This window comes from Labrus mixtus, chromosome 13, assembly GCF_963584025.1.
Source record: "Labrus mixtus chromosome 13, fLabMix1.1, whole genome shotgun sequence".
In the NCBI taxonomy this organism is placed as follows: domain Eukaryota; kingdom Metazoa; phylum Chordata; class Actinopteri; order Labriformes; family Labridae; genus Labrus; species Labrus mixtus.
Genome location: NC_083624.1, coordinates 16757165 through 16783551, shown reverse-complemented (window position 1 = coordinate 16783551; position 26387 = coordinate 16757165). Strand labels below are relative to the sequence as shown.

Below are 26387 nucleotides of genomic sequence, written 5' to 3'. Positions count from 1 at the left end.
TTTTATTTAAAGAATGTGAACGACTTCATGGTATAAGCAGAAAAACTACACAGACATGCCGATAACGTTATGTGGTGGTGTTTCTGCTGTAAATATCTAGTGACTAAATAACCAAACAGGCTGTGGATTATCTCAGAATTTATCCAGCCGAGGTCAGACAGCAGCAACAGAACACAAACGGCTGATTAAGTTTTCATGTCAACAGTCTTTCTTATATTCTGTTAGCAGGTACATCCGACAAATTACTTTCTATCTGGGTACACTTCTAATAGGCTAGACAGAAGACATCACCTTCACTTGTAAATGTCAGATGTAAACATTTCTTCAGCCTCCGCAAATCATATTGTCTTTTCAGCTCACAACATACACCAAATATAGCTCTGCTGCTATGAGGTGTCTTTATTGAGGTGAATGACCCTAAGATGGTATGCAGATTTAAATGGTATTTCCACAAAACAACCAAGATGAATGAATTCAAGAAAATTCATACTAACAGATTTGTAGGTTTAACCTGATGAATTCTGCCTGTTCTCAACTTCGTTCTATCCTGTTTGTAGCATTTGTTTTTACATGACAAGTACTTTATGAAGATGTGGTGCTGATGCATATTAAGTGAATCGTCTTTTTTTCACCCTTTAATGAAGTCATGTCCTTTGTAATGAGCATAAAACTTAAATATTATGAAAAGTCATTTCACAAGGGGGGGAACTACAAAGAGGAAAAGATATATCCAAAGCCCTGGAATTTGCCCTTGATGATAAGTATGCTGCCACTCTGACTGAACATTTTGTTAAACTGTATCACTTGTGTCAAATCTCTGATACCCCTCGACATGCTGACTGTAATTAGTTCCAAGATTAATCCGGACGAGCTTGGTCGAATGTGGCCCTTCCCACAGTGTACGTGAAATAAAGGCCAGCGCGGATAATCAAATAATAGGTGAATATCAATGAATGGACCAAATCACTTCAGTCCCAAGCTCCCTTATGCAATTATTTCCTATTCACATTCATTATTGCTAACAGATGACATTAATGACTTTGAGAGGAAGCTGGCCGTGGCAGCCCTGCAGACGATCGATGCTTTTTAAAATTGGGTCACAACACTTGACACCTTTGGGGCGTGTATGTTTGGAAATGGCACAGAGTCAAAAAAACATCCAATGCATGCCAGTTTACAGTGGCAGCAGTTTCACCAAGAAGATTTTCTGAACAGGACCCAATTTCTGCAAATAACAGACTTAAAAGCATTGAACGATAGTTGATTAAAGAGGAAATTTCACCTTAGACATGTCCTTAAGTCCAAACCTTGTATTATAATCACAATCACAATCAAAGATGACATTTTGATTTTCAAAGTTTTTGTGGAAACTACTCTAAAGTTGTGTTTGAGCTTGAGAAAGTCTGTGCGATATTCAGTTCTGAGAGTCAGGACTCTGGTTGTTGGTAAAAAGAGTCTGTTGGTGTGGTGTGATGTTTTGGTGACATCTCCATTTACCCAAAGAAACTGTTCAATCTATGATTATTTCTCATCATGTTTAGGGTCTCTCACATTTTCAAAATCTGATTGAAAATCTGTAAGTGTGGTCCAGTCATACACAGGTGAAGCTATTTTTCTGTCACAAAAGGATACTCAGTACCCAGTATTAGGAAGGAAAGACTTGGGGATCAGATCATCTCTATTTATCATCTTATTCTTTTGCAGGAGGTCCAAAGAAATGGAAAGGCGGGTGTTCCTGCAGGAAGGTGGCCCAGCCTGCTGAGTCTAACATGCCCACGCAGTAGTGGTAGCGGCAGTGGTAGTGAACTGTCACTATCCAGTGCTTGTAGTGAGTACTCCAGCGGCTCCCACACATGGGCAGAGGGGCGTGGATTCTCCAAGCAGGTTGGTTTCATTCATTTTCATCAAATAATTAAAAATATCTTGAAGCTATGTTTGGGAATGGAGGGTTAAAAATGTGATCAGTGATTTAATACTATTTTAATGACAATATATATCTCTTTCATGCAGTGTGGCATAAGCCGGGATAAACGGATGAGTACAGGTTCTGTATCTAGCAATAATTCTGCATCCATCGAACAGACAGAGCTGGGGTGGAAGGAAGGACACATTCTGAAAGGTCTGAAGCGTCTCCAGACAAGCTCAAAAGAGGCATCCTCCATTGCACCTGTACCACACTGCAAAGACTGTATGACCTTTAATGAGGGCATATACTCACTTGGTGTGAAGTGTGGCCAACAAGGAAGCACAGCCAAACAGGTAGCCTCAACAAGTACGCCTGTCAAGTCCGGTATTGCTGCCCTTGACTCTGATTACACAGAGGAAGATTCACCTAAATTACAAAGAACTGAATCCAGTGACCAACCAACAAATGAACCTCTTGGTTCGGAGAAGAAGTTTGAGAAGTTTGATATCCCAAGAGATGACGACAACAATTATCAAGAAGATCCTGTGAAACTTGCAAGGGATTCTGGTCTTTTCCCCTCACCTGTCGCTGACAACATCTTATTTCTGGAAGGCCCCACAGTTCAACCTGGTGTTAGCCCAACAGAGAGCCTTACAAATTTGGAGCAAAGAAAGGATTCACTTGAAAAAAACAAGCCTTCGGGGATGAAGCTAAGTGACAAAAACAATAACCAGGAAAGGTCTACTGACCGTAAATCCAGACTTGATCATGTCAAAAGACAAGAGGGCAAATTTGCAGCCAAGCAGGACGAAGCAGGAACGAGTGATGTGAGTGCTTCTATTCAGAACTCTGCAACAAGAGCTCTGATTTGTGTGAGTGCAGCCAGACAGCGCAGCTCCTCCATGGAGGTTCCTCACTGCAGGGATCAGGCCATTCAAGCTGGAGGTGGAAGCCACAACCACACTATCTCAGAATCTCCTCAAAGAAAAGCCAAACCTCAGCTTTGTGACTCAGCGAGGAAAGCTTTCATTCTGCGGAGCAAGAGTGCGGATGCAGGACAAGAACAACCTAAGCATACACATTCTCCTCTCCACCAAAAGCTTATCAAGGGCCACAGGCCCAAAGGACAGTCAACCCCTCCTGTGCATAGTGTCTCCAACAAAAGGACCACTCTTACTAAAACCCATGGAACAAGCAAGGGAGCTTTACCTCAAGTGGAGAAAGATGAGGACTCTGCTGTATCAACAAGTTCCAAGTCTCTCAAGAGTGTGCAACAGTGTTCTCCTCTTGCTTCCCCTGTGAAAAATTCAAAGACATTTAAACCTCAAGGGATCAATGAATGCTCAAAGAGCCCAACAAAACTACCTTTGCAAATGACAAGACCTCAATCGATCAATGACTCTGTGGAAGAAGGCATTTATGATAACCTGCCCTGCTCTCCACGAAAACAACGCCGCCAAGACCAGCACTGTGATGCTTCCCATCCAGAACTTAGGTCCCCATCTCCACCACCACCCCCAGGTCGGACTTCTTCTCTGGTTCTTAGACCTGGTTGTGACAGCTCACCCAAAGCACAGATATCTGCAGGTCAGGCTCGGAGTTCTACTACTGGGAAGACATCATCGAGCACCACCAAGCCACAATCGAATCAGCTTTCTGCTGCTTCACAACCTCAACATTTTAACACAACAAAAGACAATCTACATTCAGCCCCAGGAATGAGCGCAGAAGGTATAAAAGAAATCCCCACCAAGCAGTACCATACCAACTCATCCAAGATACCAACCGTCCCAGTTCAAGAGTCACAAGCTCCAGAGTCAATCCAGTCATCTATGGAAAGATGTGTGACTTGTCACTATGAAAATGGCCCTCCTGTTATGTTGCCAAGTCAGAACATTTTACAAAGATCCCAACAGAGCATCAGTGAGCCAAAACTTTCAGAAGTCTTGCCTCAGGCGTATTCTAATGTTTACTACCATGGGATCGCAAATAATCCTCAAAGTTCCACCTCAAGAGCTGTAAAAATGGCTCATCCAGTAAATGCAAAATCTCATGAAGCTATCTCTGGGCAAGACACCAACACGTTCTTACTTTTTGGAAGGCAGAACAAGGATAATACAAACCCCACTCCAAAAAATGTCCAGAACTTTCAGACGTTTACGTGTGATCCCCAGATGATGCATGAGTGTGGAGCCCATGACAAAGCCCACAGAAAGATTGAGACCCGTTGTAACTCGCTGGATTCTGAGCCCCCAGTTCAACCCTTCCCATCAGACAGTGGTGTGATGCTGGATTGGGGATTTGATGAAGAGGGATGGCTGTTTAAACGATCTGTGTCTGTGTCAACTAGGCCTCCACTTAAGCCAGTGATGGGCATGAATGGAGCTAAGGCTCGTAGTCAGAGCTTTGGTGCTCGCTACATGGACAGACCAAGCTTCAACAGATCTGGAAAGGTCCGTACCCAGATCAAAACACACTCAGGGAGCTCCTTGAACTCTCTTAGCGATGTCCTACCAGGAAGTATGAGCTGCTCCAGTAGCTACCATTGCCCAATGAATCGATCCCTTCTAAACAACTTCTTGATTGAAGAGGGTCTTGCGGTTCCCCCACATTTGGGGTCCTCTAGTGAAAGACTTCAAAGTCTTAAACTCCAACGAGAACAAGCTAGGCGTCTTCAGATCGAGCAACAGTTTTCAAGCGCCTTCGGTGAGCCTGTCTCTGAAGAACCAGAGAGACAAAGTACCATAACCACGATCGAAGAGAAAGTGATGCTGGGCATAGAGGAGAACTTGCACAAGACTCAGGAACAGGAGAGGACCATTGAAGTGAAGCAAAAATCTGGGTCAACTTTAGCAAATTGGTTTGGTTTTCGGAAGAGTAAGCTTCCAGCTCCAAGCAGCAAAAAGACTGATCCACCGAAAGTGAAGGAGGAGAAGAGGGAGCAGAAGATTACATCACTTCTTGGAGGAAAGCAGACAAAGTTGGACAAAAAGAAAGACAGAAGAAAAAGTGATGGAAAAGACAGGTAAGAAAGGGTTTTTTCTTTGGTACACTTATCAAAAGTCCTGTGCTTTTAAGAAGGCCACCTTCATTGAAATTTCATCAACATTAAACCTCCAGTGCATCTTCCAACAGATTTCATCATAGCTTGCTGCCAATTTTATATTTTGCTGCCTCAGATGACTTTGTTTATTTTCATTGAGTGGTATAAGACAAATCTGTCAGTGTCTAACAAGAGGTTAGCTGCCAGGTTTAAAGAGATATAGGACAGTTTTTTAGTCAAATCACCCATGGCATGTGGAGTCAATATCACTCAATCTCAGTATGTTGTGGTTTGTTGACAAACTGTTTTCTTTCAGCTCTGTGGGGAGGAGAGAGTCTCATGATGCAGTGCGGGCATGCATCTCAATGCCCTGCCCAGGAATGTCCCTGAATGAGATGCAAGGACACGTTGAAATTATCGGGGACCCCAAGGTAAATTAAATTATAGCTCTAATCAAAACAGGCAGTTATTTCATTGGTATGCAACTGCTTTTTGTTCTAGATACAACCATGTATTTTATACAACGTGGTTTAGTCCAATCCACTTTTAATTTGCAGTTTGTTTATTTCAGGAATATGAGAGTTCTGAGTTTGCACCAGAAAGACACACTAAAAACAAAAAACAAAATCCGCCTGACTGAAATGATGGCAATGGTTTGAACATACATTGAATGTAATTGGATCTATCACAGTCCGAAAAAGGACCTGGTTCAGTTTTTTTTTCAGAATCAGAAAACCAACCGTATGTGAGCTTATTGGTACTGCTAACAAGTCATGTGGGTCCCATAACATAAAGTTATATCTGGAGTCAAATCACATAGATAAATCAAATCCATGATGCACAAACATTCATCCATTCTTTAAAAGTTTTTGAAGAAAATTGAATAGCCAGCCAGCAAGTATGAAACTAGACAAAGAAGAACTCTGGTGGTCAGGTTCTTGCAAGTATGACTGAACATGCAAAGAAATTTAGAGTTTGTCTATATTTACCGAACAATGAGGATGAAGTTAAATGCAATTTAAAAGTACTTCTTGCAAGACGGGGAACACAACCTCCATGGCCAAATACATCAGCATTGTGCATCAATTTAAAACAAAATGCAGCACCTTCGACTTTGTTAGGGTTTTAAAAAACAAAGTCAATCATGGCTGCTGCTGCAGGACAGTCGTCCTCTGCCTCCAATCAAATCAGCCTTGATAAGAGTATCCGGACTCCAGAGTCCTGTTAGTTAGAAACAGTAATTCAATGTTGAAATCTGTGTCAAAATTGGCAGGATAAAATGTAGTTAGCTTACATTATTAATCATTAAATGATGATGTGTTTAGGGTGCGGTCAGTAACATTACTATCAGGCAAAGTTGAATAAAAGGTCATGATGATGTGTTCAAATGATACGTCAAAAAGAGAATTAAGGTTTTGGTGGGAAACATGCATAAATACAGTATTTTGGAGTACATTTGTTTGTTTTCCCAGCATGTAAACTAGATTTTACAAGTGGAATTAACTTTCCAACATGAGCTTTATTCAGCTTATAATACTAAATAAATTCTACTGCAGCCAAGACAACTATTTATTTATCTATTAGTAGGTAGTGAAGTCTCGCCTTTCCACCAAATAATATAAAGTATAGAGAGTGGTACTGATAAAGACTTGGATCGTTAAGGAAGCTCAATAATGATATCGATATCAATAAAAACGAACAAATCCCTGTCCTTTGTTGGATCAAATAAAGAACAGAAAAACACAATCACACAACAGTTTTAACAAGTGAGCGGTGCTTCAAGCTAATTTTACAAACTGTCCCTCTAACCATGTTACACGAGGTTTCATCACTCTGACCTTCATTATCAAACCTTTAAATTTATCCCTGTGTTCACAACTTTACCCTTGGAGCCAATTTATTTTTGAACGCATAGATCAAAAATTCAACAAGTGATTGCATCAAATGTTCAGAATTCTCAGTCAGGTACACTTTGTTGAAGCTTAGATGTTTGTTTTTTTATGTAAAGTTCAAAAGCTGTGAAACATGGGTAACACCTGCAGGGAGGACTTTTCATATAACACCTGATGTCTCTCCTACTACCTTCCAGTGTCATGCGTAAGTCAAAAGAATGAATGAATTTTTAATAACACGGGTAAGGGTATAAAGGCACACAAGCAGAATAAGGTGCAGATTAATGAATGAGTCACATTATGACTCGGACACTGTCAAGGTTAGGTGTTCATTGTCAGCATGAGCCGCACAGAGCGACTCAAAGAGCTTTAGAAGGTTAAAAAACACAACGTTAAAACATCCGCCAACCAACACATAAAAATACAAAATATATTAGGATTTTAGAAACACAGGACAAGATTTAAAATGTAGACTGGGGGGATGTAGACACAGAGGGGTTTGAAGTGGGCACCCTGCGTCCTCAACGTTTCGTTTCATACTGAGTTTCTGAAATCTGAATGGCTGGTTGCGTCCAGTGACTGCTGAGAGAGATCAGCTGACGACAGGGGAAAGACTTTGAGGCAGCATGGAGAGACGGCTGACAGGAGGGAACAGACCCCGATGGGACAGGTATAGGCTAGCTTCCCATGTCTGTAGTTCCCCAGCTTTTGCTGTGTTGGAAACACATGCAGTAGCTACATTAAGACAACAAAAGAAAATACCTCCAGAGTCTGTGAGAGTTGGGGTGAAAGAAGACTCATCAGCTGTCATAATGGTAACGAACCCTGGACTTGAAACGACTACGAGTAAAGAGCGCACAGAACAGGAGAGTGCCGCAGCAATTGTCCGTACTAAAGCTGCAGCAGTGGGCCGCAAACTGCACAAAATCATTTACCTGCTAATTGTTGACTACAAACAACACTGCTGCTTGGATCTAAGGTTTTCCCCTAAAGTCGTTTTCTAAAAAACAAAATACCAGAAAAACTATTTAAAATTAACATAATTCACAATGGATTAAGCAAATAGATACAGATAAAAGAATCATACATAAAATGTAGAGGAAGCAGAAAACACAAAAAAACTACATGTTACATGAATAAGAGTGAAACCACATGTGGGTAACTTCTTCTTCTACTAAAACAAAGATGCAGATGATGAACCTGAGAGCTGAAGGAGAAAATGGATCCACTGTGAAGACCCCCAAACAGGATGCTGTGATAGGTGAGATCTTTTAATTCCCTTTTTATCTCAGACTTTATATAAAACTGCATAAAGCGACTGATCCCTCTTGAATCTGTGTTCCTGGAAATTAAACCAAGGCTACTTTACAGCATTGTCTGCTGTGTCAATATCAGCATGCCGGGCCTGAAGGTTTTTCTGTGCTTACCATTTTACAGTTTGCAGACAGAAATGAAGACCAAATATGACAGATGTGTGTAAGTCATGAACATGATGAATATGCTGAATGCAGTCAAACAAAGAGGCAAAATGCTGAATTTTGTCAGTGTGTGCTTTTCTCTCCATGTTTCTGTTCATGTTATTCGTTCTCCCTCTGCATTTATTTGTTGTTTTCGGTGGTGATTTAAATCAGGATCATTTCACCACGGCTGTGCTTCACACAATGTTTGCCCTTTGATGGTGATATCATAAACAACAAACTCATCCTCACAGAACCATGCACTGGAAGTTTGCATGCACAAACTCATCCCATCAGGATGGACCTATTCATCCATGCAGTGGACTGAGCGCACTCCTGGTCAGGCTTAATAGAAAAAAGTGAAGCCTCTGATTTTAACTCATCGAAGCCCCCTTTGAAACTCCTGACATTTTCTAGATAATATAAGGCTTTCAGGTCCACATATTTTTAACAAACGCTTTTCAGTTGGTTTTTGGTTTGGGTGAGGGAGCGGCTTGGTAGAGCGTGCAGGAGGATGCAGAGAGGGGCCTTCAGTGATGATGAATGTTTCTGGGTTAATATAACTTTAACATCAACATAAATGATAGAAAATAAAATACAGACAACTGAGGTGAGAAGTTTAAAGCACCACAATTCATCATTAATGACATCAAAGCTTCACACACTCAGATGCAGATACTGACTTGTTTCAAAGGGTTGGCAAGAAAATGTCTGCATAGAGTCAGGGGGAAAAGATTTGGCAGCTTTGTTCACACTTGCGGCCCTCCTTGTCAACGTTAGAACATTTCAAAAGTGCAGTGCATATGTGAAAGGGGCTTTATTGTGATCCAGACAGCTGCAACAACTTGCATGCTGAACATTTTCATCAAAGGCTTAGACGAACATTTAGGCGACTTTTCTTCTCATATCCTACATTTTTATTTATTTATTATTTGATTTGGAAAGGGACAGTGTACATTAATTGACATTCAGACAGATGTAAATGTACCTGAATTGGCCGAAAGGGATTTTCTTTTGCAGACATTAAGACATTTTATTATAACCTGCTGCTTGCATTCCCACTCAAACCACTCTCCTGACACTCTCCTTTCAGGAGAGCAATGGCTGAGCTCAGGGCCACCAAGACCAATTTACATTAAAAGAAATACAAACAACCCAGAGCCTTTTCAACCCAGCGTGCAATCTCTTGGCCAGACCAGTCCCCAGTGTGCCTGCAGCTGATGGTAGAGAGAGGTCTTTATTACCCCACACTGTACAATTATGTTAACTGACCCAACAAGGATAACAAGGATGATATTGAGGCAGACTGGTTTAGGTTAAGTTTATATATATATTTTTACCTTTTGCCCCTCATTAGCAGGTAGGGCATCTTGCTGCTGCAGGTGTTTTCTCGCTGTGTGGGTCAGTTTGGTTCAACCACATTTTGGATCTAATTGTCAGAGTTAATCAGAATGTGATTGACAGTCCTGAGGTCACTCTCAGATTAATTAACCTGAGGTGTTTGTATCAGCTATTTTAAAATGAAATGATGGGATTCAAACCATCTGTTTTTTGTTTTTTTTATTAGAGCCAAACCTTTGGATGTGAACGTATCCTGAATATGTCAAAACTCTGGAGCTCTCTGTGGCTTGGATCGACTTGCCCAATCAATGGCACTTCGGTTCAGATGTGATCTGTCTTGCTCGCTTCAACCCACACACATAAGCGTTTTCCACTCGGTACCTTGTTGAAACTAAAGGTGGCAAAAGGGACAGAGAGTGGGTGGGAAACTTGGCAGGAAGTAAACTTTATTTGGTCCCAACTTCTTGGCGGTCACTCCTTGAATTAAGAAAAGCAGCAGATAAAAGTCTCCACGTCGCTCAGGTAGAGGACTGGTGACACACCTCGCTGAAATTTCATTGACCAGAGTGACACCATCGGCAAGTCGCTGCAAATATCAAGCATGTTTGATACGGATGGACGCCTGCCCTCAGGGGTTAATCACCTCATTAAAATTTCAACACTGCAGCAGCTCAGCACGGTCGTCCAAGCCACAACTGAGTCAATTAACTTTGCCTTCAGCTGGGAGCTGCATTACACCCTCTGTTATAAAGTTGACAAAGCGCTTTTTAAACTTGATGATCTGAATGACAGAAATACGTACAATTCAACCAACATTGAAGCTACAGTGTTGAATTTGTATATTAACAGAAACCTGCCGAAACAGCCTTTTCTAGATATCTCAAACCTCAAAGATCCACAGTGAGTGATATGTTTGATTGTTAGAGACAGCAGGGACTTTTCATCAGAAAACACTTCTAACCTATGTACTGGACAAGCTCAGTGAAGACAGGACATGAGAAGTACAGCTTTGTCCACAGGACTCTAAAATCCACACAAACAAAGTTTCTCACAGTAGCTTTAAAATGTATCTGTAGTTTCACACGATACTGAAAAACTACATTTCAAAAAAAATTTGGCTTTGAGTTCGGAGTTATCAACATTTTATCATAGTGACCGTCTTTGTTATTTCTCATCTAAACATCTGAGCTCAAATTACTCAAATGTTTTTGCTCTCAGTGTACAGGTCTCCTGTGTAAGTTCAGTGTCCTTTACAAAGACAGGAAATAGAAGAAAATGTGTATAATATATTTTTCTTTGGCCCCAATATTGCACTCCCTGTCTGTTGGTGAACTGGTGGAAATATGTACAGAGAAGTTTTTATTAATTTTGCAAATCAAATAACATTTATATTTTCCTACAATAAGCATCAGACTTGGGCGCCTAGTGGTTAGTGTGTGTGCCCCATGTACTTAGGCTTAAGTCCTCCAGCGGGCGGCCTGAGTTAGAATCCAACCTGTGACTCCTTTCCCAAATCTCATTCCCGACCCTCTCTCTCCCAATTTCCGACTCAATCCACGCTCCTATTTCTAAATAAAGGCTTAAAAAGCACCTTAAAAAGCATCAGACTTTACTTTTATTATCATATACTTTAGTTAAATATATGATAGGGTATGTTTTCATACAGTGGAATGAGAAGATCATTAGCGCAGAGCTGTCTTGTGACATCTAGCACATATTGATCGAGCGTGCTGCAGAGGTGAGGAGATGTGAGGAGGACAGAAACATCAGCGTTCATGTTAAAGGCTTGTTGAAACTGATCAATTCTCAGACGCTCTGTTTCTGTCGTTCCAGAGAAGAGCGGCTCACAGCGCTTCTTGTTAACTTCGATTAAAGAACAAACCAATCGATAGCAGTGTGTTCTATGTCCTCTCTATTCGATCATTTGTGCTTGTTTACGAGATAAAAATAACCATTTTCTCCTCAAGTGGAGCCTCACTGACACATAAAGATACTCAACATCATCTTTAATACATGGAAGCTGCAGTAGTCATAAACTGCAGTTTATTTCAGTGAGTGACCCTAACTCATCCAATCAATAAAGTATTATAAGATTGTGAGATGTTTTAATGCCTCAATGCTGATATTTACAACTTACTTATAAAGCTTTGGTTTGATAGTTTACAAGACAAAAGTAATGAATATTATTTTTTTCCCATTTCTTATATATATTGAGCATTGAGGGTGACAAAAAGAAAAACAAAAAGTGAAGAAAAACAAGCTGTAAACCCAGAACAGGGCTCTGAGGTCTCCTGTGTGCATATCTTAATTAATAAAGGGGGAGCAGCTGCTGCCTGTGCTGCAGACTTTGATTGCCTTCAGGTTCCTGCTGCAGGGTTCATATATAAAAAAAAACATGAGCCTGAACGGCAGCAGCTCGAGGAAGCCTCTGTTATTTTGGTTTGGTGCTCAGTGGATGGATAAGTGGAAGATTTGCTTTGAAAGATGGATGACTATGATTTCAAACACATACATTTAACAAAGGTTTATCTATTTAATACCTGTGATCTAATGCAGCGGTGTAAACTGGTCTAGCCTCAGGACCCACTACAGAGTCCTTCATGACAAATCACAACCTACATTTTTGATATTTTTTAACTAAGGAGATTTATTTCATGACAAATTGTGCAGATTGGACTTCAGACGGAACAAAAGAAATATGTTTAAAAAGCGCTTCATAGACTTTTTTCAGGCACATATTTCCAAGTCAATGAAAATGGAGAATAAATCAATCATTATTTGTATAGCGCCAATTCATAAAAAGTGTTATCTCGAGAGACTTAACTAAGAAATATATGGGACAAAAAGAGCATATGGGACAATATGCAGGAAGGATTTCTCCTTTGTATTCCTCACATTCCTGTTGTCCACACTTCCTTGCTGGAGGTCGAATAAACATTTTGACAGCCTGGGTCAAAAAACTGTTTTGGGTAAAGCTCATTTATTTATTGGTTCACACTATACAGGGGGTACATTTTTTTTAAAGCTCACCCATTTAGATTTTATTACGCTAAGACTGGTGCAGAAATATGCACGATTAGGGGCGTGGAAGGTGACAGGTGGGCACATTGTAGCTTCTTTCCGGGATGCTTAAGAACCTCTTCAGCTCCACCTCTGTCTGTTTCTAGGTCGACTGAAATTTTAGTCAGCATTTCCAATATGGCGACCACCAACTTTTGGCTTCAGAACGCCTCTTCAGAAACTAATTGGTGACATCAATGAGATTACGTCCATGTTGTATACAATCTATGTTTGCACGGAGAAGTCAGGATGTATTAAAGAATATGAAAAAGTGAACCTTTTACTCAGCTGATTTTTAAATTCCTGTGATTTACAAAATTACCAAAGCAACCTGTTCACTACAACTCATGGTGTATCCACCATGATGTCCCAGTTTGGTCTCATGAGTTTGGTCTTGTCTTTCAAAAAACAAGAAACTGCAGCACTAATTACAAACGTGACACTCAAAACTGAAATTTCTGAACTAATGGGTGATCTAACTTTGTCTACATGAATTTATCTACGAGCTTTCCAAAAGGCTTTTTACACAAATTGATTTTTGGAATTGCAAAAGTTTTGAATTCATGTCGACTTACACAAAACCATCTTAATAAATCACAAACTGCTGCAAGACCTGATTGTTTGGCCTGATTGATGTTTGATTGTTTGATGTAGTGCTAATAAAAAATACACTTTCAAAGTGTATTTTAGGATCATTTCATGTGCCATACTTTACATTTCATATTCACAGTGTGATTAATGCATGTTGGGTGTCAACACATCCGTTTAACCACATCTGTAAAAAGCAGTGGTTCAAGTGGGCTTTAACTGCACAGGGCTACATGAGAAGTTTGTATGAGAGTAAAAACATGCCTCTCACTTATCTGTAATTACAATTACTATATAATTAAACAACCATTGTTGTTTGTATTTTACTTGAATAGGAAACGTAGGAAACAATCTGCAAATTAGATATTGTTTTTTTTGTTTAAAGAGGATGAAAAACAAATGAACATTATGTTGTTTTCAAAGGACTGAAATAGACCAGGATCATCTGCTTATAATGGCACACAGTGAGGATAATGTGGCAGGAATAACAAGGAGGCATGAGGGAAACAATCAAATGATGCTGCAGAGAGAATCCATTATTATTGATCAGTGAAGCTGCCTTTGTTTGAAAGTGAACGCTGTTTCACTGCTTCATATGCTCAGTTATCGTTTCTAACACTTTACCCATCAGATTCAGAAACAGTTTATTCTCCAGGAGGAATATTATTTTTACTAGACTTTCCTTATAGTCCCATGAAGTAACCTACAGCCATCTTTAATTGGAACACATATATTTGAAAGGTTTCTGTAGCTCCACTTCAACCATGGTTACCCCGTCGTTTCTTCCCCGTTGTGTTCCCTCTTCTCCTCCTCCTCCCCTGAGCCACTTCAACTGTTCTCCTTGTGCCGCAGGCCCCGGCTGCAAGATGCGAACGTTGGACAGTGGAATTGGGACCATCCCCCTTCCCGAATCCTGTTCCTTCTTCTCCTCCATCCTGCACCTCCTCCCCAAATCCTCCTCCATCCCTGAGCCGTCCCTCAGTCCTCCCAGTGTCCCAAGTTCCTCCAGCGAGGACGTGTCTCCTTCCCCGCTACCCCGATGGAGAATCCCTTCCGGTTTTAAGGACGGCAGCCTTACGGGGGTGCCGAACTCCCTCTCCGACTCCTCCATGACCCATATCCAGTCAGTGCCTTTCCCCACTGTGGCCTTCCTCCAGCCCATCCAACCCCCGCCTGCACCCGTCATGACGTCTGCCCGTGTGTGTGAGACCCAGAACAGGCTGCCCAGACCGCCACCAGGTACAGTAAAGTAACAATTCAAAAAGGAGCAGAACATACTGTATGGACTGCAAGAGTAAAGATGATGCTCATGATGATTTTCATCCTTTTAGTAACTCAGATTCATCTCATGTAAGAATATTTTGCTGTTTTAGTCCTTTACTTCTTCCTGTAAGGTTTGAATTCAGCAAACTCTCTCAACCTCACAAACCCGTTACACGCTACCTGTCACAGCTTGAGTGATGAGTTGGTAAACCAAAGAAATGGTTTGACATTAAATTTGCCACAAGAAAAATTGAAGAAGTGGTCCATTATCCACTGGATTTGAATGTGAGAGAACATGAGGAAAAAACATTTTCTCATATTTATGAAGACCTCGAGGAAGCAAACCTGAGGGGGAAAGTAAAAACACTTTCTTGTTCCTCTTAGAGAGCAGCTTAGTCATTCTCTGGATCATTTTCATACCTTTTGAAATGCATCCCACTAAAATATTTTTATAGAAAATGCTATATAATCACAAATCAGGCGTAACCCTCTGCAGCGAGCGATATGGTCCTGGATTAAAGAATCTGTAAGGAGTTTTTTTAAGCTGGTTTTTAAAACAGAATGACGTTAATATTGAAGTTTTTTTATGACCCACACAAACAAACAAGACCAGTATGAAGGGTGGAGGTAACAAAAATGAAATGATAAAAGCGGAGGTGATGAAAACGCGTGTGAATCTAAAAAATGTAACGATAAACTGCATGTGAATTAAAAGATGAAGTGAGAAAGTATTTGAGTGATATGATTGATTTGAGGTCAGTTTTGATTAAAATGGTTTTGATTTGCAAATTGAATTATTAATTATAAATTAACTTTCATTCATCATTTATAAGGGCTGTCAAATGATTCATTTTTTTAAACCACGACTAAATTTCTCAATTTTAAATGTTCATCTCAATTCATCTAATTTTCAAACCCATGTTTGAAATTCCACTATTTTGCATTTCAAAACAGTTTTTGTTTTGCTTTTACTTTGTACTGTATTTAACTAAGTTTGCTTTATTTGTTGTTTGGATAAAATCGTGCTTTTATTTTGAAAGAAAATCAGGAACTTCCAGTAGATGGAAAGTTTTGACATTAACTCATGGAAAAAGAAACTTGTACAGACTGAAAAGTAAAATGTTTGGAGTCACAAGCTGCATGTAACTTTTAACTGATCCGTCTATAAGTTTTAAACTGAAATGAGTTACTTAAAGGCGCAGAGGTGTCGTTTATTTCCAATCTCTGCTGCTTTAAAACACTACACAGTGAATTAACTACGAGTAGAACGTGATTAAAGCAATTAAAAATAATGAATGCATTCATTTCTAACCTTAATCACATCATGATTGACGCGTTAACGATGACAGCTCTGTCATTTATCATTATCACAAAAACTTTTATCATTTCAGGAAGCGGACCACAACGATGGAAGTGGAAGTAAAAAAAAGTGATAAGAAAAAATGGAGGTGGTGAAAACGCATGTCATAGGAAATATTTGGGTTTAAAATGCATGTGAATTGAAAAATTAGGAAATAAAGATGTTTATTTATTAAAAATAAAAGTGATACTCACCATTAATTACATCTAACAGACTTTTATTGTTTGCAGCACCAAGTTTTTGTTACTTCCGCCTTAAAAGAAAGAACTGGCCCACTCATGGATCCGCTCGACCCTTGACCTTTACTGTCTTTGCTGCCCGTAGACGAGGAGGTCAACGACCTCGATGTTTTTCAAGATGTTCTGTTTCTGTTCCTTCATAAATTCACAAATTTGAGGCGAGAAATTGATGTAGGAAGTTATTAATATTTCCAGTTTTTAAGGAAGTTAAAGTTGAATCAAAATTGTGTTCCGCTGTTTTCAGAGTTGAGGAGCTCCAGAAGCTCGACCAGGGACAGCTGGCCGATCACGCCGGTCAGTCCCGCCTCCTTCCCCGCCGTGACACACAGCAGCTCACTTCATCTTTCAATTCACATTCAATGTATAACTCCGTTTTTTAACGTAGGCCTACATGCATTTTCATCACCTCTGCTTTTATTATTTAATGTTTGTTACTTTTACCATTCTTAGAGTCAACAGCATACAGATGACTTTACAAAGATGGACTTTACATGTTGTTGTTTTTCATGTTTGAAGGACAAAACAGATTAAGAGCACTCGACGAGTGAAACATTGACTGTTAAAAGTCAGCCAAATTCGATTTTTTGTTAAAAAATAAAACACAACCTGCACATGTTCAGGAAAAATCAATGATTCAATTTGGATGAGCTGTATAAAGTCATGAGCTGAAAACTGAACGATATCCATCTATACACTGAGGTTTCGCCACGTGTATCTGTGCTGCTTCTAAAACAGGATAGAAAATATCGTCTTTAAATATGAGTTGACTTTTTGATGCATCAAAAAAAGGCTTTAGAGGAGGCGGAGAATCTTTCTGGCAGCTGTCACACATCTCTAAAGAAAGAAAGCCAATGAATGATCTGCTTCAGTAATTCATCATTCCTTTATCAAGGAGGTGTCGGAGCTACATTTAAACGACAGAATGCATTTCACAGTGAGTCACTGCTGTCAGGTCCTCTGCTTTACTTTCACTATGTGTGCAAGTGGAATAGAAGGAACATATTTCTATATATAACGGTGCATAAAAGACGAGTGAAAGCAGCAGCGATCACAGCCTGTCATTGCAATAACCTCCGCGTTTATCACCACACCATTAACCCTCCTGCAGGAGCGCAGTGTAGACACGGCTACGCTCAGTCTCACTAATCACACACACACATTATGTTCCAAAGAAAAAAAACACTCACTGTGAAGGGGAACTATGTACGCTGTGTGATAATGATTTTAGTGAGTAATGTTTACACTGTGAAGCCTCGAGGCTCATCTTCATGACGCACGTCTTCTATTTGAATCTGTACAGTTTTAAAGGGAACTCTGACGAGGAGATGACGCTTTCTAAATAGGTTGAAACACACTATAAGCATCATATCACATCGACTACACAGTCACACTGTTGTTCTTTGAGAGTCATGTTTTATTTTTGTTTTAAAAGTGTCAAGCTTTCCATTCTTGCGCTGCACACACAGTGTGGCAGGTAGCCAGCTGAAGTGACGACAGTTACTGGTAGATTGTAGCTTTAGCCAGCAAAATGCTCACAAAATGGCTTAATCTAAAAACAATTTCTTGCTGCACTTATTAATAGCTCCTGCTCAGTTGTTCAGAAATAAGAACCTCTTTGAAGTCTTCTAAAATAAAAAACAGGTACCTGAAAAGCTAAAGCCTCATGTCATGTGCATATAGTCGGCATCTTCATCCACGAGAGGAAAGAAGAAATACAGAAAAAGATGTTTATATTGTACTACAATGCCAGTTAGCTGTAGTATTAAAGATACATTCAGTCATTTAAAGGAGCAATCTGTAAGATATCTACTGACTGAAATGATAAAGTGAGCTTACTATATGATCAGACATTAAGGAAACATGCTATGTTGAAGTGCTGGCTTCTCTGACAACTATGCAGCAGCCAGTATGTCCTCCTTCTAACTTTAGATTCTGGTCCTGAATGCTCTGGATTTGTTTGGACCAGAGAAGGTAGGCGGTTTTAAGGCTCCCCCACACAGCCGTTTTGGATGCTCCTCAGTTTGCCAGATATGAGACCAGTTATCAGGTCAAACCAACAGGTGTTGCAGCGATGGAAGCGGGCAAGAGAAGTGGTTCAGATAGAAGTGATTGTACCCGACCTAAAAAGCCTCTGCATGTTTCTAATAAGCTCCACGAGCAGAAACGTGCTCAAACTAGGATCAATATTGGAGATGCTTTTGAAAAATGGAGAGAGGTTAGAACACAGAAAGGTTTACAGACCTATACAGAGCTGGCTAAACACTGAAGCTTCAGTGTCCACCACATGGCAACCTGCGTGAGCATCGACTCTAGAGAGGAGGGGGGGGGGGGGGTACAGCTCTCTACAATGTTTTGAATTTGGTCGGCAGTACCCATTTTAAACACTAGGTGTCAGAGTTACATGTTGCTCCTTTAACTTTTTTCCAAACTAAACAACGTACCTAGTTAGCCAACGAAATGCTCTTTGATGCACATTTTCTGCTGTAGGTATGAAGTTGGTAAGGAAGACATGCCAAAGTTTGAAAATATACTGCAGACAAATCATGGATGTATTTTTTAAGAGCTGGATCCTGTGTCCAGACTTGGCCTCTTGTAAACTCTGCACAGTGGCCACTTTTAATATTTCAATAAACATACCATAAAGCATTAAACTCAAGAATGCCAGAAAGAGACATCTGTAAAACTGTTGATAGGACAGCTAGAACTGCGAACAAGTCATTTACGTCTCTTTCTACGATTGTTTATTGATAAGGTTGAGGTTTCAAATATGTAACGCTAAACTTTAGTGATTAAAAGCAAAGAAATACATCTTAATGTAAACTATGGGAGGAGCAGGACAAACACTACTTTTCATATCATCAACTGAAAGCTTTAACTTAAAGTTTGGCTCTTGCAAACTGAACCCTAACCTCATTTAAATAACGTTTCCCTTGAGTCGAGCTCAGGTGGTTGTTGCTCTAAAGTTAGTTATAGTTCAATACGTCAAACCTCTGCTCTCCCTGACTGTCGCACAGATCTCCTGACACTTTGAATTCACGATGATAATCATTCTCTCTGTGAACATGTCAGATGTCAGTCTGTCAGTGTCACTCTGTTCACCTGACTCCACATTTCACTGCTCTCCTTGACAGGTGAGAAAATTAAGTGTGACTGCAGAGAGAGAGAGAGAAATAAAACCCTGAAATAAGTTTTCCTCTGTGCTTATTTCAGGTGCAATGGAACCAAAGAAAATGACCTACATCAAATCCAAAACACGAGCCCCGCCAAGCCAACAGAAAGAACAAACACGACTTCAGCTCGCCAACTGTAAGACCTCACAGGAGCAGGTTTATTTAATGAACACAAACAGACACACTGTTAATAGCATGTTTTTTTTTCTGCGATCACTTCTCACTCTTCAAACTTTCATCAACATCTGAGTTTACATTCCTAACTCACCTTATAAATAACAGACATGTCTTTTTCTAATACTCAGAAGTGTTTTGTTCAAAAAGTTTTGGAATTTAATCGACTTAGAGTGTCAGCCTTGAAAATATAAAACAATACTGTATTTAAAAAACAACAAAAACCACTGAGAAGCTCTCCAGATGCTTCTTGTGACTAACATCATGGTCACAGTTTGTTCCATGTTTTGGAAATGAGTGTGTGTTTTCTCTACACTAAATTTATTATTGACTCTTTATCAAAGCTGAAGAAGTTCTTCTGCAATTGAACTTTATTCACTGATTGTTGAGATCTGTCTCTGATAGACTGATGGATTCAAACTTAACTTTTCAAAACTGTCACTGTAGCTGGAAGTGTTAAAAAGGAAAACATAAGGAAAAAATCATATTGCTAAAACAGTGCAGTTTGTCAGTAAACTTTGTGTGGAGACGGTAGCCTAGTGGTTACATTGCGGCCCCCCGTGTACAGATGCTATAGTCCTCGAAGTGGGAGGTTTTGAGTTCAAATCCGACCTTTGGCTCCTTCCCCGCATGTCGTTCCCCACTCCTTCTCTCGCCCCGATGGACTCTACTGTCCTGTCTCTAAAATAAAGGTATGAAAAGCCCTAAAATAATCCTTCATATTTATATAAGTGTCTCAGTTATAACGATACATTTAAACCAATTTCTTCATGGCAGCTAAACAAAGGACCAACATGTTTCACAAACATCACTTTGCATCTTGATACAGTGCATTAACGCTGACATTTACAGAGTGTGTGACTGGATGTGTGTGTGTGTGTGTGTGTGTGTGTGTGTGTTTAATAGATCTTAAATGTGCCTGTGGGGTTAAAAACAGGTGTGCGGCTTCACATGAGCTACCAAAGGACACAAACACCAAATAAAAGCACAAAACCATTCCCTCTTACCTTTCATCAGGTTGTATAAGCTACTCCTCATATGTACATGTTCTTTTTACTGGTACAATTAATGTGACCTGAAATAAGTTACATTTAAGCATCAAAACAGAGCCATACATTACCTCATATAACAGGTTTGACCTTTGCAATTTTTTCACAAGTTGTCTATTGAAATCAAACCACAAATTCGTATAATGACTGTATCAGAGAGATGTGGAATTTATCTCCAACAATATTTTAAGATGGGCTGCACGGTGGCGGCTGGTGTTGCACAGTGGCGGGTGGTGTTGCACTGTTGCGGTTGCATTGTTTCTGGTTCAAATCCCTGTCAAACAGGGTCTGTCTGTGTGTTGTCCTCGTGCATTTATGGGTTTTCACATGCAAAATTGCCCGTAGGTGTGAGTGTTAATGTTTAATATTCATGATCTAAATATCTTGTCGCGTGCTAGGACACCTAAGTATGCACTCTGTGGATTTTAACAATAACATAGCGATAACCAATTGGGATGCGAGCCGGCTAAAGAAGAACAACAACCGCAGCTAATCCATTTTTGCTGACCTCCAGCTCACATTCTGAAAAGTTCAGCCCATGGTCACCATCTTTGTTTAATCTAAAGTTGCGTATGGTCGGTGAGATTTTGAGTATTTTCACAATTTTCCCCCAACTCAGAATTAATACTCATTTACTTTACGACTTTTTATTTCTATATTAACTCTTTGCGGCCAGAATGTGAAACTCTCTTTTGAAAAAGCAAATATTTAATCTTAGACTGGATTTTCATAGCACCAAGCTGCAGGATCTAACTGTAGTCTGTATCTGTTGTTTCAGAGTCCATGAAGCTAAATGAGTCCAGCTGAAGTCAGGAATCAGGCAGCCGGCTGGATTTATCTCTCTCTCACACACACACACACACACACACACACACACACACACACACACACGGAGGATCCCCACATCCCACAGTTTGGACACTCTGCATCAGGATGAAATGCTCACAGCTGGACAATGAGTGAGTCTGGCTTCCACCTGTGCTCAGTGTGGAGCTGAGATACTGAGCAGCCTTTCAGGATGCAGCATTGAAGCTTCTGGTCGTCATTTTGGAGCTCGTTGGCATCGTCTGTGTGCAGAAGATGGAATTTAAAATGTAGCAGCTCTGCCGTCTCTGGGCTGGAGTTACACACACGTGGATTTCTCTCTGTCATTTCCCCCCTTTGCAGAGCAATTTGACATAAACATGGCAGATACTTTTGTTTTGGTGATAACAGGTCCGCTTCTGTAGCGTTGTCATGGCATGTCTTTACCATTTAACACAAGCTGATTCTTGTACTGAGGGCCCAGTGTAAGCAGATGCTCGTGGACATTAGCTTCATTTTCACATCGCTAAGGAAAGAATCATTGTAATTTTAAAGCTAAGCTAACTGCTCCTAAGCTAACAATATATGATAAGTACCAAGAAGAATGAAAGGCACACAACTGTCATCTTTCAAAAGACATCCCAAACATTTTAACTCAAACACCATCATAAGATAAGAGTCACATTAAACAACATTCAATCACATTTTTTTACATTTTGCTTTGGGTTATACATAAAGCAGACAATGAAAGGACGCCTCAAATACACATATTTATCAAACAAACATCAAACTACTGAAACTTATGAAAGTGTTTTACTTCCTCTGCCTCCTCTTGAAATGAAACAATGATGAGGGTGGTTTTGGTTTTGTGTCGGGAACATGAATCCAAGCACAGGGGAACATCTTGGTCCTGGATAAATACTGGAAAACAGAGTAGGTCTACATTTAACATTTAAACACTTACATGCACTTCAGAAAGCATGAAACTGGACTCAACAGCTGGTCGCAACGATAAAACTTTGTTCTGCAATCCAGACCAATCAGAACAGGCTTTGTCTGTATGATCATACTCCATGTTAAGTCGGCGACACACTAGACGATTTTGGGCCTGATTTGACCCTGAAAACAATCGGGGGGGCGTGGCCCGATTTGAGGCTGGTCGTATCTGATTTTTCTGTCAAAAGATTCCTCAAGTGTGGGGTGTCACTACGATTATTTTACTGCTTCCAGATTTTGTCGGAGCCTCCCCGATCTTGAATCAATTCCAGGTCAGACTGCCTCCAACAGATTACCTGCATCAGCCAATGACAGCGAGCAGACTTGAAAGCATCACCAAACCGGATGTTTGGTACTATGACAACTCACCCTCAGCTCCCGTTGCAAATTGTATAAAGCCACACATAATCTGCCTGCAAAACAAAACACACAGCAGGAGAGCCAAAGTCGATCTTCTTCTATATTTTTTTCTTCTTCTGAAGTCCCGTTTGATCTCCTGTCTGTGAAATCTTACCACAGATGGCAGGTGTGTGGTCTCCCGGCCTGGCCGAGATGTTCAGTGTGTGTGTTCAGAGTATTATAATATTTAAAACCGGTTGAAACCATCCTTTTGTCTGTGGTCTCCAACATTTTTTAAATGGGGTAAGGTTTGAGAATCGTCTAGTGTGTGGCCAGCTTTACTCTGATTTCTGCATTAAAAGAAAATGTTCCAGTGAGTGTAATCGGTAATGTGTGAGCCAGTGTGTTAGAGTTAAGGAGCCAGAGTGTCCACATGTGTTTTAATTAACATCCAATATTCAAACTACAATGTTATCTCATTCCAGACTTTCTGCACCAAAAATGAGACCATATTCATACTCATACTCAGACCATACTCCAACTCATTTGTGACAAGATAAAAGTCAGGATTTGTGAGACTAGAAATGTAAGTCCATTTTCAAGTGGTTATGATTTATGAGTTCAACAGATACAGGACTTTCAGCCATGAGACCAGAGTTTAAGTATCGTAGAAACCAAATAAAAATGACATATTTTTAATACGACGCTTAATGTCACATCCGAAACATACATACCTAACGTGACACCAATAAGAAGTTTAACTCGTGTGATTAGATACCTTGTTTTATCTGTAATGAAGACGTATACAAATATCGACTTTTTACCGAGGTTAACCTTGGAGGGAGGCTAACTCTGTGATTGAATCTTTTAGTCTCAACGAGCTCTTCAGAAAAAACCTTGCAAGCTGGTCAGCTACATGATCCAGCCGCTAATTTTATTCTATGTTGTGGGGCAGTTTGAGTCCAACCAACCATGCCAGAATATGCACCGTATTATATCAAAATGTTTATTGTTCCAGGTTGAACATTTAAGTAACTTTGCACAAGAGGAAACCGTTGCAGCGGTCACTTTTGGAGAAATATATCACAAAGACCTCCTCTAAAATCCTGCAGAGCAAAGATCATTAGCCCGCCATGTTTGAACTTTGTGTGAACATCTTCTGCTTTTGATCTAACAACTATCTCAACTACAATACGTATCAAAAACATCACACTGAACCTCGTAAACTCAAAGACTGCACACTTTCTTCCTGAGGACCTTTTATGTACAGCACTAACTACTGATTGACCCTCATGAGCTCGATACCTGACTGAGTAATGTGATCTTTTAAAGTGTGCACTATCTTGTTGGAACCTTTTTTATTTTATTTATCGTCACAATGTTGATTATATAAACTTGCATGAAACCACCCTACGGCTTATTCTAAACACAGAAATGCATCATGTGAATCTGTTATTCAGATATGAAGAGTTTCATTACAGGAGGGAAAAATAACGATCTGATTTCTAGAGCAAAAATAATATCACTCATTCACTTTCATGCAGCATTTTTGGGGGGTATCCCTATGTTCCCTCAGTCCTATGTTTCCTCAGCCCTATGTTTCCTAATTTCTATGACATTTTCAAAATTAGGCCCTATGTTCCTCAGCCCTATGTTCCTCAGCCCTATGTTCCCTCATCCCTATGTTCCCTCAGCCCTATGGTCCCTCAGCCCCTTGTTTCCTCAGCCCAATTTCTATAACTTTTTCCCCTATCAAAACTAGGCCCTATGTTCCGTCATACTAATGTTCCCTCAAGGATGAATCACTGGTGTGTAAAGACCTTTATGCTACATTCACATTAAAAGCGAAAATCACATCAATTGCTTAAGTTAAGGAATATCGGGCTGGGGTAACATAAACACGCTCCCATTTCATTCTCACTAATGAAACTCTCCATAAATGTTCTGAAGTTTGCATTTTTCTACATGATCCCACAGTGATGACATCAGGACAAAGCAGTGAGTTTTGCATGTATCGTCAGTAATAAAACACCCAGTAGGCACATTGTAGAAACATTGTCGTGCTAGCTCAGGGAAAATGCCATTTATTGTCTCTGATAGATGCTGTGGATTCAATAAGTCAACCTCATCTTCACTGCACCAGTTCTCACTGACGCTGTTTAAGGATATTTACCTGAATATTTTCCTCCCGTCTGTTTCTGTCTGTACATTAACCTGTAGAATATCTCACCGCGGTTGCTCAGTTACTCTCTAAATTACGTGTGCTGTGTCCTTTCTAGTACTGTTTTCGGTGTTTTGAATGCATCCCGACATATTTGGCAGTTTTAGCTGCTTTTGCAATGTTTTTTACCCCCCTCACACCTTTGTCAGCTTCCTGCCTTTCATGTGTAGATATTTGCCAAAACGCATATTGCCAAACAAACACTGCTTGGAGCTAATCGCGCACACAGGAAATGAATGCAACTAAATCTACATGTCTGACTATAGCCATATCACTTTGGAGCATTAGAGGCAGTTGATGTAGTGCACTGTACAGTTGCACAATATCACAACTCATGTCATCTTACTGTATTTACCTCCTCTTTGAATCACTTGCTACATGTATATGTTGAAGGTAATGTTTGTAAAACTAAAGCTCCTGTTAAACACACAGGTGAGATATGTAGCGTTCACAGGTGAGGCGAGGTGATCAGGGAACAGATTGGCTGTATCGATACGGGTAGATGGAGCATGGCGTCTGTGTTTTAAAAGAGAAAACAGCTCACGTATTGAAAGAGCGTCACTCTCACAAGAGTATTGTATTTTTCTAAAGTTTACTCGAAACGCCCTGTATTTGTACTCTGCACTGATGAGTGTAATTTAACATTTATTGCACATATTCTTACTCACTATTACAGTTATGCTCCTTCTAAATGTGTTTTTTTTTCAGAACCCAATAATAACAGTGATGTTTTTTGTGTGACAGTCACCTTAGCAGTTCAAACTGAGAATTGTATATTACTGATATTCTTTGTTTTATGTAAAAGAAGAAGGAAAAATAAACTATTTCAATACTTATTGTTGTTTTGTGTGACGTATTATTTTTTTGTATTTGACTGAATGAATGTAGCCATAAAAAGCTCCACACTTCAAATCAGGAGTGATTTCATGCAAAAAGAACGGACCCGACAGTTGCATGTTTCCACTCTATCCTCTGAGCTGGCCAGTATAAAAGGTGGATGCACAACAGAACAGTGAGTCCTGTTTACTTTTACCAATTTGTGAGAACATGTGGTGTGTGTTTTTTTTCCCGACAAATGCAAAGTACACAATTTGCTGATTAGCCTGCACCAACATGTGACAGGCGCTGGACCAGAGTTTCTCAAACTGGAAGCAAACTCGTGCAGGACTGCCAAACAGTGCAGTCAGATTAAAAGTAACACAAACAAACAAACAAACCAACAAAAAAAAAAAAAACATTGCATCTGTCAGTTAAAGCTGAACAAAAAGCATGAAAATTAAGACAGATGTTAGCATGGCTCTCTCTATCCAGCCCTCACTCCTACAAATATTCCATATCGTACAACTCATTTAGCAAGAAAGAAATTACAGACTGAATTACGTTTCCCACTAACATACAGGTTTTTTTTTTTTTTTTTTAATTTAAAGTAGCTGCAGTTAAGTCGATAATGAACTTAGAAGTAAAATGTTCTCTTACAACATATTT

General features: G+C 39.9%; 1 protein-coding gene across 2 annotated transcripts in view; it reads left to right on the top strand.

Annotated features, from left to right (window-relative positions):
* The window catches only part of LOC132987107 (nck-associated protein 5-like), an 80888-nt gene extending 55150 nt beyond the window's left edge, over positions 1-25738 (top strand). The window contains exons 8-15 of one of the 2 annotated variants that reach the window (XM_061053932.1): positions 1705-1884; positions 2011-4931; positions 5266-5380; positions 8027-8102; positions 14140-14526; positions 16394-16443; positions 19360-19455; positions 21321-25738. In XM_061053932.1, the coding sequence (XP_060909915.1) occupies positions 1705-1884; positions 2011-4931; positions 5266-5380; positions 8027-8102; positions 14140-14526; positions 16394-16443; positions 19360-19383 (3753 nt within the window). In that variant the 3' untranslated portion in view covers positions 19384-19455; positions 21321-25738. The remainder of the gene's footprint in view (positions 1-1704; positions 1885-2010; positions 4932-5265; positions 5381-8026; positions 8103-14139; positions 14527-16393; positions 16444-19359; positions 19456-21320) is intronic. The other variant, XM_061053931.1, reaches the window with a different exon arrangement.
* Positions 25739-26387: the final 649 nt, after the last annotated feature.